Genomic DNA, 15,925 nt, shown 5'->3' on the forward strand with positions numbered 1-15,925 from the left:
TGGTCACCTGCTCGAACCGAGCATAAAATGCATTGAGTTCATCGGGGAGGGGTGCGCTGCTGCCAGAGATCCTGTTCGGCTTCGCTTTGTAGCCCGTAATGTTGTTTAGTCCTTGCCACAACCGCCGAGAGTCTGTCTGTGACTCTAGCTTGGTTTGATATTCTCTCTTGGCATTCCGGATGGCTTTGCGGAGGTCGTACCTGGATTTCTTGTATAGGTCAGGGTCGTCTGCCTTGAACGCCTCAGATCTGTCCTTCAGTAGGGAGTCAATCTCGCGATTGAGCCATGGTTTCCGGTTGGGGAACGCACGTTCTGCTTTCTTTGGCACGCAGTCGTCCACACATTTGCTGATGAATTCTGTGACGGTGGTGGCATACTCATTTAAGTTGGTCGCTGAGTTCTTAAATATGGACCAGTCCACTGTCTCTAAGCAGTCACGTAAGAGCTCTTCTGTCTCCTCGGACCAGCACTGCACAACCTTCTTAGCTGGATTCTCCCGCTTGAGTTTCTGCTTGTATGCCGGGAGAAGGAGCACCGTCTTATGGTCTGATTTCCCAAAGTACGGTCGGGGGATGGAACGGTAGACGCCCTTGATTTTTGAGTAGCAGTGGTCAAGGGTGTTGTCGCCCCTGGTGGGACAGGAGATGTGCTGGTGGAATTTTGGCAGTACACTCTTGAGGTTGGCCTTGTTGAAGTCTCCGGCCACGATGAACAAGGCCTCCGGGTGTTCTGTTTCGTAGTTATTTATTACTGTGTATAGTTCATCCAGTGCCTTCCTCACTACTGCCTGGGGTGGGATGTAGACCGCTGTGATAATGGCTGAAGTGAACTCACGTGGAAGATAATATGGGCGGCACTTCACGGTCAGGTATTCCAGGTCTGGGGAGCAGCAGGTCGCCAGAGTCGCCACATCCAAGCACCAGGAGGAGTTGATGAGGAGGCAAACCCCTCCACCCTTCGCTTTGCCATGATGATGCCATGCGGTCCGCCTGGTGAATTGAGAAGCCATCAGGTTGTATGGCACAGTCCGGTGAGGCAGGGGTGAGCCATGTCTCTGTGAAACAGAGCACACAGTCTCTAACTTCCCTCTTGAGAGGTAAGTCTGGCGTTAAGTTCATCCAGCTTGTTTTCGATCGCTTGGACGTTTGCCAGGAGTATGCTGGGGAGAGGGGTCTTGAAACCGCGTTGCTTCAGTCTAACCTGCAGACCGCCGCGTTTCCCTCGCTTCCTCGGTCGGCAGCTGCTGCTGGATGATCCTGGGATCCGATGGCCAATGTCAGCTCTTGTGGAAGGTAGGTGGTTGCGTCTGGCGGGGTCCAGGGCGCTGGCAGTGAACAGGGCGCTGTTTACGTATCTGGGGTCGCGTCTGGCAGGGTCCTGGGCACTGGTTGAGGTCGAGGGATTGCTCGGGGGGCATGTTTGTGATCTGGATGGGTCACGGCGTTCTGCGGGCGCGGGAATACCTTGCAGCGCCTTTGGGTCCTCGTGCGCGGTCTCCGCCGTTTCGGGGGTCCTGGGTTGTGGGCAAGGGGCATCCTGAGACAGGTTGGGCTGGGTCCCGTGGTCTGTTCGTTCCCTGGGCGCTCCTGGGGTCGGATCTTGAAGTAGGCCCTGGATGAGTGCAGCTCCAACAACAGTCAAGAAACTTGCCACCATCCAGGACAAAGCAGTCTGCTTGATTGCTCCCCCTTCCACAAACATTCAAACCCACCACCACCGACGAGCAGTGGCAGCCGTGTGTACCATCTACAAGACACAGTAACTCACCAAGGTTCCTTGGACAGCACCTTCTAAACCCACAACCACTACCATCTATCAGGACAAGAGCAGCAGATACCTGGGAACCCCACCACCTGGAGGTTTCCCTCCAAGCCAATCACCATCCTGACTTAGAAATATATCACCGTTCCTTCACTGGCACTGGGACAACATCCTAGAACTCCCTCCCTAACAGCACAGTGATTGTATCTACACCTCAAGGACTGGAACGGTTCAAGAAGACATCTCACCTTCTGAAGGGCAACGAGGGATGGGCAATAAATGCCTAACAGTGATGCTATCATCCTATAAATGAATAAAAGATTTTTAAATTAGCATGGACTACAGAGTACATCTTAAACTATAATGGTAACACAAAATCTCCTTTAAACAACCAAATTGGCTGTGGTCAAATAAACACTCCACTCTGAACCCAAGTTGGAGTCTGTGGCTTTCTCTTCAGAATCCTACCAGATGATAGTCACATGAGAAATTCCAAACTCCACTCCCAAAAACACTCTTTGAAATCTTCTCTCGGAATAAAGCTTTCCCTTAGTGGTTTGCATTCTGAAATCCAAACCAGGTTTTCCAAATTACACTTTTAAATAAAGCTTACCCTCCATTTTTAACAGCGAGTCCAGGCTAGGATGAGATCCAGCTGCCAATTTCCAAAGTTTTTTCAAATCTCGTTCCACAGGCTGCAGTAAAATCTCAAGCCTGACAATCACTTTGGATACCTTTCTGTTGTCTCAACCTTATTCTCAGTTCTGTATGTCTCTACTGAAGAGTGCATTCTAGTACCTTTAACCTCAGACTTTTTGGAAACTTCTCTTCATTTCTCTAGTTTCATTAACTAGCTGTTCTTCAGTTCTCTGCATTTGTTTTCTTAACCATTATTTCATGGTATGTCTTTTCCTCTACCAAAGCTGAGAGAGATGATCCCTCTCTAGCCTTCTAAACCAACTGCTTCTCGCAGAGCTGAGAGAGCTGCCTTCTCTCACTACCTACCTTCAACTGCAATCAAATGAACTGAGCTAAAACTTAAAAGTTTCTCTAGCTTAGAGTGCACCAGTTATTAAACAATGACTGCTAGTTTATTTATACTTCATTGGGGAGCCCTCTCTATGCATAAAACGCAGTTGGAACTGAACCAACCCCCACATATACTAACATCTCTATCCAGCATTAATCTAGCTATTATAGGGTTCATCCTTCCAGGTACAGAAACATTAAATTGAACAAACTTAAAACTGTACCATATTTCTAATGTTTACCAATTCAAATATAAATCCCTTAAAGCTACCTTTGTTTTCCTATCAATAGCAAGTTGGTGAGAGGGGAATTTCAGATTGCTGATGTACTATTTTGGGCCTTTTCATCAATGTTAACTGGAAAAAGTTAATGGTCAGTGTGCTGAGGGTTGATGCACATACTGAAGGATCGGTTAACTGTGGCGGAACCTGTTCAGTAATGGAGATTTCATTACCAGGAAATATGATCAGTGTATATTACAGATTTAAAATATTAGCAAAGGTGGACATTGGATTAATTGACTAATCCCAAGACATATGCTTTTCAAATCAGTATTTGGTAGCTTAGGCTGGAGATACTAGCATAGCTATCCCAACATTGACAGTGGTCAATAGTTTGCTGAATTGTACTGTGTTAGTTTAGCGCCTAGAGTTGCTTGGGCAACTTTCCCACACCACCTACAGCCTAAAGTAAATCATGGAATATCCGGCATTGTGAACAAATAAGCAATGGTGCATTATTGTGCAAGGGGACTGAAACTAGAGCAGTCGCGAGTTTTAGCTACTGGCTTATCTATTGGTTAGATCATGTGACGCCAACACAGCAGAGATCTTTAAATGAAGCTATAAATCCTGCAAGACAGCTACTCTTTTTCACACAATGTGTCCCTCCAAGTTTCCCTCGCTGTGAATGTTACTGAATAAATCCATTATGATATTAATATTTAACATACTTTATTTTACTTGTGCACAAAACAATGGAGGAAAATATAAACCAAGGGAAGTAATTACGAGGAACAAATTGATAATTGAGTTGCAATTGTGGATTGTTGATGAAAATAAAATGAGAAGATTAAAGAAAGTGTATGATCAGGGTAAATCAACAAATATATAGAAAAAAAGACGACAAAAGCAGAAGATTGTTATGAGAAAATATTTTAGAACTTCTCCTTGAGGACACTGCAGGATAGTGTCCTAGGCCCATCCATCTTCAGCTGCTTCATTAATGACCTCCCTCCTATCATCAGGGGTCAGAAATGGGGATGTTTGCAGATGACTGCACAATGTTCAGCACCATTTGCAACTCCTCAGATAATGAAGCAGTCCATGTCCAAATGCAGCAAAATCTGGACACTATCCAGGCCTGGGCTGACAAGTGGCAAGTTACATTTGCGCCATACAAGTGCCAAGCAATGACCGTCTGCTACAAGAGAGGATCTAACCACCGCCTCTTGACATTCAATGGCATTACGACCAGTGAATCCCCCACAATCAACATCCTGGGGGCTACCATTGATCATAATCTGAACTGGACTAGACCCATTAATACTGTGGCTACCAGGGAAGGTCAAAGACGAGGAAGCCTACGGTGAGTAACTCACCCCCCCAAAGCCTGTCCACCATCTACAAGGCACAAGCCAGCAGTGCGATGGAATACTTTCCTCTTGCTTGTATGAGTGCAGCTCCAACAACACTCAAGAAGCTCGACATTGGGCGGCGCAGTGGTTAGCACTTTTGCCGACGCTGAGGACCCAGGTTCGATCCCGGCCCCGGGTCACATTCTCACCGTGTCTCCATGGGTTTTACCTCCACAACCCAAGATGTGCAGGTTAGGTGGATTGTCCACACTAAATTGCCCCTTAATTGGGGAAAAAAAATAATTGGGTACTCTAAATTTATTTTAAAGAAGAAGCTCAACACCATCCAGGACAAAGCAGCCTCGCTTGATGGACCCCCCCTCCACAAACATTCATTCCCTCCACCACCGACGTATAGTGGCAGCCGTGTGTACCATCTACAAGATGCACTGCAGTAACTCACCAAGGTTCCTTAAACAGCACCTCCAAACCCACAACCACTACCATCTATCAGGACAAGAGCAGCAGATTCTTGGGAACCCCACCACCTGGAGGTTTCCCCCCAAGCCAATCACCATCCTGACTTGGAAATATGTAGGCCATTCCTTCACTGTCGCTGGGGCAACATCCAGGAACTCCCTCCCTAACAGCACAAGGGTGTACCTGCACCTCAAGAACTGCAGCGGTTCAAGAAGGCAGCTCACCACCACCTTCTGAAGGGCAACTAGGGATGGACAATAAATTCTGGCCTAACCAGCGACGCCCACATCCCGTCAATTAATAAAATAAATAGTGGATTTGTTATTTATATGGTATTCCTGAATGTCTTGGTTGGAAAATCATACAATCTACAGTGCAGAAGGAGGCCATTCAGCCCATCGAGTCTGCACTGGCCCTTGGAAAGAGCATCCTATCCCAGTAACCCCACCCAACCTTTTTGTACACTTAAGGACAATTTGGCATGGCTAATCCACCTAACCTGCACATCTTTGGACTGTGGGAGGAAACACACGCAGACAAGGGGAGAACATGCAGACTCCGCACAGACAGTGACCCAAGCCGGGAATCGAACTTGGGACCCTGGAACTGTGAAGCAACTTGCTAACCACTGTGCTACCACACCGTGGAGGTGTGTAACGTTGCGTTAAGTGGAAGTCTGCATCTTTGTCCATATTTTGTTTGTTTATTGACTGAGTTTGGTAAACAGTACGGATGAAAATGTGTATGAGATTGGAAGCAAAATATTGGGAGTCTGGTTCCAGTGATTGCTTATTTGTGTTTTTCCACATTCTTGAGGTATCAACTTGCTCCTGTTCCATATTTCCCTCTTCCATTTTCACCTATAAAACAATCCTAGAATTTCCTTTATTTGGAAGTTTTGATTCAGTCCAGGCTTGTGGACTAATCAGTGACCAATGCAGAAAGCTGAACCATCAAGGTCACCAATGTCATGAAGAACTGCTTAAAAGATCTGTATGGAACCACTTCCTTGCCCAAATATGTATTTAATGTCATACTTCTGCCCAAATGCTAAAATAAAATATTCCAGGTCTGATGTTACGATTGTCATTACTTTTGTGGATAGTCCGTTCCAGTTGTCCTATTGTTGATGGATATATGCTAGAGAAAACAGATGGTTTTGCACATCTGGTATAAACTAGTCATTACATTAAGCACTGCCAGGTCAGGCATGGCTTAGTTAGATGCAGTGTAAAGCTGTAAAAAAAAAATTCACAGATCCAGTCTACCTATGTTGATTTTTCTCAATATACAAGGAAGAATTAGCAAGATTTTGTGAAGTTGTTTTCCAGCTGAATTATTTCTTAAAAATATTAATGCTGGTATTTTAAAATTGCAACATTTTTTATGTCTATAAATATATTGAGCAGCTCTATTAATCACAGTCCAATGCATATAATAAATATTACAGCACGGGTTGGCAGATATATAATTGTGAAATTAATGCCTGCTGTTTCTGCTCCTGCATGTTGTTGCCAGGACAATTTTGTTTGTACTCACATTGTTGTAATTGTTTTTCTATAAGGGTTTGAAAGCATTTTGGAAGGACTGTTTGGACCGAGACTTCTAAAAGATATCAGCCTATTTGAAGGTAAACCTTTTAAATTTATTTCTAATAACCTCTCCCAATAATAGTTATGAAACCCATAGTTTTTATTTGAACAAATTCTGGAAATAGTGGACTATGTTTGTTTTTTTTCCCTACAGGATTCTATTTTTGGATGAGGGAGAGAGGATACCCATGCTGAAAGGTTTTAGGCTAATGTATTTTAGGCTTTTTTTATTTGTTGATAGGATGTAAGCATATCTGGTAAGGCCAGCATTTATTGTCCATCCCTAATTGCCCTTGTGAAGGTGGTAGTGAGTTGCTACTTTGAACGGCTACAGTTAATATGATTTAGGTACATCCACAGTGTTGTTAGGAAGGGAGTAGACTTCTGCATTTCTGCTATAATGGAAGTTGGTGGGTAATAAAAACCCACAAAATTTAGCTCAGTCTAGGCATGTAGCACAAATAACAGTAAATACTATATTTTATTAATCAAGAAAATGATATAAAATATAAGCAGGTAGATTGTACGGTAAGGTTCATTTTACAAAAATCCTTATTAAAAAGATGGAACAATGTAGGGGAGGTTTTACTGTAATTTCACAAGCTGTCAAGTTGGTGCTTCCGAGGGTTATAATAAATTGTGCTGACATTTGGGGTTTTTTTGAGAATAGAAAACATTTTGTTCATTTTGGACAGATATGTTGCTGAATATTTCTGTCACTTTGATAGAGGAATTATATATGGTTTTGAACAATCAAGAACATTAGTAAGTCTCAACCTAAACTACTGAAGATGAAAGCTATTACGGTAACTTAGCTGACTGACCTCTGATTTTTTTTTTTACAAAGTTTAGAGCTTCTCTGTTCTACATATTTATCCCTTTGGGTTTGATGTCCTGGAACAAAGCAAGTGGTTCCCCATTGTCCCAGGTGGATTGAGCTTGGTTTTTTAAAGATATTTTTTAAGGTTATTTACTCATTTTAAAAGTAAAAAGATATATCTATGAAGATTGAAGACACAAACATCGTGACACTGAATGACCATTGTGAGGACCTTTCCTGTTGATTCCCTTATTTCTCATTTCTTTTACTTTGTCATTATAATTTTTGATCCATTGATATTAAACGGACATATACCTTTAAGAGGAAGTGAGGAATTCAAAAGCTGCTAACTAGTACACTGCAATGAAGATTTAGACTTTTAACAGAAGAAGTCAGACTTTCTGGCACCTGGGATATTGGATGGATTTAGTTCAATTGGTTGGGTGGTGGCTAATGGATTGGCCAAATCCCGTATTCTGCCCAGCAACAGATAGTGATTGGTTTCAGTCAGGTGGGAGGTTTTCAGGGGACCCAAAGAGAAGAACTCTCCTGGACACTGAGAGAAGAACTTGTGTGTTGCGTGTGTTACTCTCTCTCTCTCTCTCTTTCTCAAAAAATATTTCTTGCCTGCTGTCTCTGAATCTGCAGAGATGCCTTGAGATCCTGATGAATCTACAGTGAAAACCATTACAGACTGAAAAGACCTGCCTCCAACTCTAGGCACAGTCACAAAATAATCAAAGTGGAAGACGTCCATCTGAAACAAAAACTTTTATCCTTTTACTCATCGTATTATTTTTCTTTCCACCCCTTTTCCCCCTCTGCCTTTGTCTGTCTTGTGTGTGTGTGTAGACGGTGGGGTAAGTTAAAGAGCGGGGTTAGAGATTAGATAATTAATCAGTTGTATTTGCTGCCTTTTCAATTATAGTTAGTATGAGCATAGTTATTGGGCAGCCAAAGACTTCAGGTATTTTCTAAGAATTAATAGTTAATTTCAATTATGTTGCGACTCCAGGTCAAGTGGGGCTGGAATTGACCGGATACTAGCCCAGGGTGTCATAACATAATTTGGGGGCTTGGTTTTTTGATCTTTGGAATGATAGACCGTGACATTTGGGGTACGGTATTTATGAAGAAAATGCAGCAGGTTTGTAATATAACAGGATGGCTCTGGAAGGTGCGAAGGCTTTTCATCAGGCGGAGGACCTGCTTTTTGGTTTATTTACAAGGACTTTGAAAAGACAAGCTAAATGAATTGGCAAGTGAATTAAAAATGGAGGTGCTGCTTAAAGGTAGGAAGGTAGAGATAATGCAAGCGATTGCTCATCATTTAAATTTGAAAGCAATGTCAGAAACTCAACCTGGAACGTGGCAAGAAACAGTGGAATTAGTTAAAATCCAGTTACAAATGAAACTGTTAGAAATACAGCAAAAAGAAAGAAAATTGGAAATGTAGGAAGAAGAAAGGGAATTGGAAATGCAGCAAAAAAAAAAGAGCTTTTCAAATGGAATGAGGAGGTTGGAATTGGAGACAGAGGAAAAAGCAAAAGAGAGATCTATCCAGTTTAAGGCACTGGAAATTAAAAGGGAGTTGCCAGGAGCTAGAGGGGAGCTTTAACATACAACGGAACCCAGTGGCGATATGCTTAAGTTTATACAGGCCCTACCAAAGTTTGAAGAAAAGGAAGTAGAGACATTTTCATGGCATTTGAGAAAATAGCTACCAAATGGACGAAAGAAAAGTGGACATTACCCATGCAAAGTAAATTGATGTGGCAGGCACAGGGGGCGCGATTCTCTGCTCCTGCTCCGGTTCGGAGAATTGCCTGGGTCGCCAAATTTTCCAGCGACGCCGGTCCGACGCCTTCCCGCGATTCTCCCAAGCGGCGAGAACGGCCCCGTCGAGTTCCGCGCGGCGCAGGCCGGAGAATCGCCCGAGACACCCAAAATGGCGATTCCCCGGCACCCCTGCTATTCTCAGGCCCGGATGGGCCGAGCGGCCAGCCCAAAACGGCGGGTTCCCCCCGGCGCTGTCCACATCTGGTCGCTGCTGGCGGGAACGCTGGGGGGGGGGCGGCCTGCCGGGGGTGGGGGGGCGGGGGGGGGGGAGAAGAGGGGGGATCCTGCACCGGGGGGGGGGCCTCAAATGGGGTCTGGCCCGTGATCGGTGCCCACCGATCGTCGGGCCGACCTCTCTGAAGGAGGACCTCCTTTCTTCCGCAATCCCGCAAGATCTGTCTGACATCGTCTTGTGGGGCGGACTCAGAGAGGACGGCAACCACGCATGCGCGGGTTGGCGCCGGCCAACCCGCGCATGGCTGGGTGATGCCAGTTATGTGGCGCCGGCTGCGTCATGTATGCGGCACCGCCTTTACGCGGCGCCAAGGCCTGGCGCGTGTAAATGACGCGGCGCCGCTCCTAGCCCATTATCGGGCCCTGAATCGGTCGGGATAGGGGCCGTTGACGGCGCGAACACTCTGCCTCCGTTTCGGAGAATCCCGCCCAGGAAGTTTATGCTTCCCTGTCAGAGGGTGTGTGGAAGGATTACGACGAGGTTTAAAAAAAAAAAACACGATTCTTGGTGTAAATGAACTTGTTTCTGAGGCATATAGGCAAAAGTTTTGGAATTTAAGGAAACGGCCGAGAAAGACCTGTACTGAATTTGAAAGAATTAAGGTGAACAATTTTAATCGGTGGATATGAGCAATGGGAGTTGAAACTACCATTGAGGCTTTGCGCGAAGTAATTTTCTTAGAAGAATTTAAGAATTCACTGCCTTCTGTGACAAGAACCTATGTTGAAAACCAAAGGGTGATGACCACTAGAAAATAATGGCTGACGATTATGAGTTGATCCATAAATTCAAACCTTTGTTCCATCAACGATCATCCCATTCTCATCAAATGGAGAGCGATTTGGTTTTCACTCTGGAGAGTTCAGTGAAAACAAAGGTATTAGTGAATGGGATAAGTGGAGATTATATCCCGATTCCATTGTATTAAGTACAATTGAAGTGTGATTTATTGTCTGGTCCAGTAGTTGTCCGAGTGGTTCAGAAGTTACCAGTAGACGGAGTAGACTGATTTTGGGGAACGATTTGGTAGGAGTGAAGATTATAGATTCACCCATCGTTACGGAGAGTCTGGGGTAGATAAGGAGACAGAACAGTTACAGGGACAATCTCCAGATATTTTTTCGTTGTGTGTAGCGACCAGGGCAATGGCTAAACAATGTACACCACCAGAGAGTAAAGTCACGTCACAATCAGGTGGTAGAGTAGCCAAAACTACCCTTGAGAATGGGGATAATTCCGAGGAAGTGCTTGGTAGGACTTCACTAATTGAGGCCCTGGAGGTGGATCCAGAGATACGTGGATTAGCACAGTCAGCTCTCACAGAAATTGAGGATGAGGGGCTCCAGAGTGCTGTTACATTAAGAACGGAGTTCTGGGCTTCCGGGTGCGGCGATGACCAGCTAAGTCGCACGTTTCGGCAGCTCCCGGTGGAATGGACCTTTGGGCTCTTAATAGGAGCCCCAACGGCAATTTAAACGGCCAAAAACACTGTGCGGTAAACCAGAAGGGAATCCCCCGGACACGTATGGATAAGGGAGAGGATAGCGGCCGGATTGCGGAGGATCCTCTGGAGCAGCGGTAAGGAAGGCAAGCACAAAGCAAGATGGCGTCGGAAGGTGGCCGTTTGTTATGGGGCCCGGACCAACAAGAGTTCCTGCGGCGCTGTGTGGAAGAACTGAAAAAAGAGTTGAAGAAGGAGCTGTTGGCCCCGATATTACAGGCGATTGATGGGCTAAAGGAGGAGCAGAAGACCCAAGAGCAGGAGCTTCGGGTTGTGAAGGGAAAGGCTGCTGAAAATGAAGACGAAATACAGGGCCTGGTGGTGAAGACCGAGACCCACGAGGCACATCACAAAAGGTGTGTGGAAAGGCTGGAAGTACTGGAGAATAATTCGAGGAGGAAGAATTTAAGGGTTCTGGGTCTTCCCGAAGGCGCAGAAGGGGCGGACGTCGGGACATATGTGAGCACGATGCTTCACTCGCTAATGGGATCGGAGGCCCCGACGGGCCCTTTGGAGGTGGAGGGAGCTTATCGAGTTCTGGCGCGAAGACCGAGGGCTGGAGAAATACCTCGAGCTATAGTGGTGAGGTTTCTCCGATTATAAGGACAGAGAGACGGTCCTCAGATGGGCGAAGAAAACTCGGAGCTGTAGGTGGGAGAACGCGGTGATCCGCGTATACCAGGATTGGAGTGCGGAGGTGGCGAGAAGGAGGGCAAGTTTTTTAATCGGGCTAAGGCGGTGCTTCACAAAAAGAAGATCCAGTTTGGAATGTTACAACCGGCGAGATTGTGGGTCACACACCAAGGGAAGCACCACTACTTTGAGACGGCAGAAGAGGCGTGGACATTCATTGTGGACGAGAAGCTGGAATAGTCTGGCGAGAGAAATAACTTTTGGGACAAAGTGGTGGGGTGATTATGTGGGGCGAGGAAAAAAGGGGGGGGGGGGGATGATTTTTCAATTTGTTAATCCTGCGATCCTGTAACTTTTCTCTCTTCCCCATGTTTGGGGGGGGGGGGTGGGGGGGGGGGGAGGAGGAGGAGAGTATGAGGAACTGTGGGTGCCGGTCATTAGGGGCGGGGCCGAGTGGGAAACGCGGGCTTTGTTCCCGCGCTATGGTAATTATGGCGGGAAGAGGGACGCAGGAAGGAGGGGGCCTCGCACAGTGGGGGCCGAGGTCACGGGGGGAAGCCGAGGTCAGCCAGAGTTCGCTGACTTCTGGGAGCAACATCGGGGGTGCAACTACGCTAGAAAGGGATCTAGCGGAGGGGGGGGGTTAACTGGGTTGCTGCTGCTAAGGAGAAGGGTGAGCTGTTATGGGATGGGGTGGTCGAGGCGGGAGGGCGCCGTCGGGGGGCTACACGGGTGCGTGGGAACCGGGTGAGGAGCTGGGTTAAAAAAGGGGATGGCTAGTCGACAAGGGGGGGGGGGTAAAGAGCCCCCCAACCCGGCTGATCACGTGGAACGTGAAAGGGCTGAACGGGCCAATTAAAAGGGCACGGGTACTCGCACATCTAAAGAAATTAAAGGCAGATGTGGTTATGTTGCAGGAGACGCATCTGAAACTGATAGACCAGGTCAGACTACGTAAAGGATGGGTGGGGCAGGTGTTTCATTCGGGTTTGGATGCGAAGAACAGGGGGGTGGCTATCTTAGTGGGGAAACGGGTACTGTTTGAGGCAAAGCCCATAGTGGCGGATAGTGGGGGTAGATATCTGATGGTGAGTGGCAGATTGCAAGGGGAGGCGGGGGTTCTGGTGAACGTATATGCCCCGAACTGGGATGATGCCAACTTCATGAAGCGTATGCTGGGGCGTATCCCGGACCTGGAGGCGGGAAAGTTGGTAATGGGGGGAGACTTCAATACGGTGCTGGACCGATTGAGGACCGGGAGGAGGCCGGCAGCGGCCAGGATGCTCAAGGACTTCATGGAGCAGATGGGAGGGGTAGACCCCTGGAGATTTAGTAGGCCTAGGAGTAAGGAGTTCTCATTTTTCTCCCATGTCCACAAAGTATACTCACGGATAGACTTTTTTGTCTTGGGAAGGGCACTGATTCCGAAGGTGACAGGGACGGAATATACGGCCATAGCTATTTCGGACCACGCTCCACATTGGGTAGACCTGGGGTAGGAGAGGAAAAAGAACAGCACCCACTTTGGAGAATGGATATGGGCTTATTGGCGGATGAGGGGGTATGTTTAAGGGTGAGGGGGCGCATCGAATGGTACTTGGTGCTTAATGACAATGGAGAGGTTCAGGTGGGAGTGGTCTGGGAGGCGTTGAAGGCAGTGGTTAGAGGGGAACTGATATCCATAAGGGCACATAAAGGGAAGCAAGAGGGTAAAGAAAGGGAGCGATTGCTGAAAGAACTTTTGAGGGTGGACAGGCAATATGCGGAGGCACCGGAGGAGGGACTGTACAGGGAAAGACAAAGGCTACATGTGGAATTTGACCTGCTGACCACGGGTAAGGCAGAGGCACAGTGGAGGAGGGCACAGGGTGTACAGTATGAGTATGGAGAGAAGGCGAGTCGGCTACTGGCCCACCAATTGAGGAAGAGGGGAGCAGCGAGGGAGATAGGTGGGGTGAGAGATGAGGAGGGAGAGATTGAACGGGGAGCGGAGAGAGTGAACGGGGTGTTCAAGGCATTTTATGAGAGGTTATATAAGGCTCAGCCCCCGGAAGGGAAGGAGGGAATGATGTGTTTCTTGGATCAGCTGGAATTCCCTAAGGTGGAGGAGCAGGAGAGAGCGGGACTGGGAGCACAGATTGAGATGGAGGAGGTGGTAAAGGGGATTGGGAGCATGCAGGCGGGGAAGGCCCCGGGACCGGACGGATTCCCGGTGGAATTTTATAGGAAGTATATGGACTTACTGGCCCCGCTTTTGACGAGAACCTTTAATGAGGCTAGGGAAAGGGGGCAGCTGCCCCCGACTATGTCGGAGGCAACGATATTGCTCCTTTTGAAGAAGGAAAAAGACCCGCTGCAGTGTGGTCCTACAGGCCCATTTCCCTTTTAAATGTAGATGCTAAGCTCCTGGCCAAGGTGATGGCGACGAGGACAGAGGACTGTGTCCCGGGGGTGGTCCACGAGGATCAACCTGGGTTCGTTAAGGGGAGACAGCTGAACACGAACATACGGAGGTTGCTAGGGGTAATGATGATGCCCCCACCAGAGGGGGAGGCGGAGATAGTGGTGGCGATGGACGCCGAGAAAGCATTCGACACAGTGGAGTGGGATTATCTGTGGGAGGTGCTGAGGAGATTTGGTTTTGGAGAAGGGTATATCGGATGGGTACGGCTGCTGTATAGGGCCCCGGTGGCGAGCGTGGTCACGAACAGATAGAGGTCTGATTACTTCCGTCTTCATAGAGGGACGAGGCAGGGGTGTCCCCTGTCTCCGTTACTGTTTGCACTGGCGATTGAGCCCCTGGCAATAGCATTGAGGGGTTCCAGGAAGTGGAGGGGAGTGCTCAGGGGAGGAGAAGAACACCGGGTATCCTTGTATGCAGATGATTTATTGTTGTATGTTGCGGACCCAGTGGAGGGGATGCCTGAGATAATGCAGACACTCGGGGAGTTTGGTGAATTTTCGGGGTACAAATTGATTATGGGTAAGAGTGAGTTGTTTGTGGTGCATCCGGGGGAGCAGAGCAGGGGAATAGATGACTTACCGCTGAGGAAGGTAACAAGAGATTTCCGGTACTTAGGGATTCAGATAGCCAGGAGTTGGGGAACCTTACACCGGCTTAATTTAACAAGATTGGTGGAATAGATGGAGGAGGATTTTAAGAGATGGGACATGGTGCCCCAGTCACTGGTGGGTAGGGTGCAGGCGGTCAAAATGGTAGTCCTCCCGAGATTCTTCTTTATGTTTCAGTGCCTTCCGGTGATGGTCACGAAGGCTTTTTTCAAGAGAATTGAGAAAAGTGTCATGAGTTTTGTGTGGGCCGGGAAGACCCCGAGAGTGAGGAGGGGGTTCTTGCAGCGTAGCAGGGATAGGGGGGGGGGGCTGGCACTACCGAGCCTAAGTGAATACTACTGGGCCGCCAATATCTCAATGGTGTGTAAGTGGATGGGAGAAGGGGAGGGAGCGGCGTGGAAGAGATTGGAGATGGCGTCCTGCAAGGGAACCAGCCTACAAGCAATGGTGACGGCGCCGTTGCCGTTCTCCCCGAAGAAATACACCACAAGTTCAGTGGTGGTGGCAACACTAAAACTTTGGGGGCAGTGGAGACGACATAGGGGAAGGACGGGAGCCTCGGTGCGGTCCCCGATAAGAAATAACCATAGGTTTGTCCCGGGGAGAATGGATGGGGGATTTGGAGCATGGCAAAGAGCTGAGGTTGTGCAACTGAGAGATCTGTTCGTAGACGGGACGTTTGCGAGTCTGGGTGCGCTGACGGAAAAATATGGGTTGCCCCAAGGGAATGCATTTCGGTACATGCAACTGAGGGCTTTTGCGAGGCAACAGGTGAGGGAATTCCCGCAGCTCCCGACGCAGGAGGTTCAGGATAGAGTGATCTCAGGGACATGGGTGGGGGATGGTAGGGTGTCGGATATATACAGGGAAATGAGGGACGAGGGGAGATCATGGTGGATGAGCTGAAGGGGAAATGGGAAGAAGAGCTGGGGGAAGAGATTGAGGAGGGGCTGTGGGCTGATGCCCTACGTAGGGTAAACTCGTCGTCCTCGTGCACCAGGCTAAGCCTGATACAATTCAAGGTTTTACACAGGGCGCATATGACCGGAGCACGGCTCAGTAAATTTTTCGGGGTAGAGGATAGGTGTGGGAGATGCTCGAGATGCCCAGCAAAGCACACCCACATGTTTTGGTCATGTCCGGCACTACAGGTGTTCTGGGTGGGGGTGGCAAAGGTGCTTTCGAAGGTGGTGGGGGTCCGGGTTGAGCCAGGCTGGGGGTTAGCTATATTCGGGGTTGCAGAAGAGCCGGGAGTGCAGGAGGCGAAAGAGGCTGATGTCTTGGCCTTTGCGTCCCTAGTAGCCCGGTGAAGGATATTGTTTATGTGGAAGGAAGCCAAACCCCCAGGCGTGGAGACCTGGATAAATGCCATGGCAGGTTTTATAAA

General features: G+C 47.9%; 1 protein-coding gene across 3 annotated transcripts in view; it reads left to right on the forward strand.

Annotated features, from left to right (window-relative positions):
• LOC140393330 (uncharacterized) overlaps positions 1-15,925 on the forward strand; it is a 141,394-nt gene that overhangs the window by 4,339 nt on the left and 121,130 nt on the right. For 2 of the 3 annotated variants that reach the window (XR_011935575.1, XM_072479662.1), the window contains exon 2: positions 6,411-6,476. Coding sequence is in view for 1 of the 3 variants with exons in the window: in XM_072479662.1 (XP_072335763.1) it covers positions 6,411-6,476 (66 nt within the window). In the remaining 2 variants the exon portion in view is untranslated. Of the gene's footprint in view, positions 1-6,410; positions 6,477-15,925 lie in introns of those variants that run through there. The other variant, XM_072479667.1, reaches the window with a different exon arrangement.

Source organism: Scyliorhinus torazame, chromosome 16 (assembly GCF_047496885.1).
Source record: "Scyliorhinus torazame isolate Kashiwa2021f chromosome 16, sScyTor2.1, whole genome shotgun sequence".
NCBI lineage: Eukaryota > Metazoa > Chordata > Chondrichthyes > Carcharhiniformes > Scyliorhinidae > Scyliorhinus > Scyliorhinus torazame.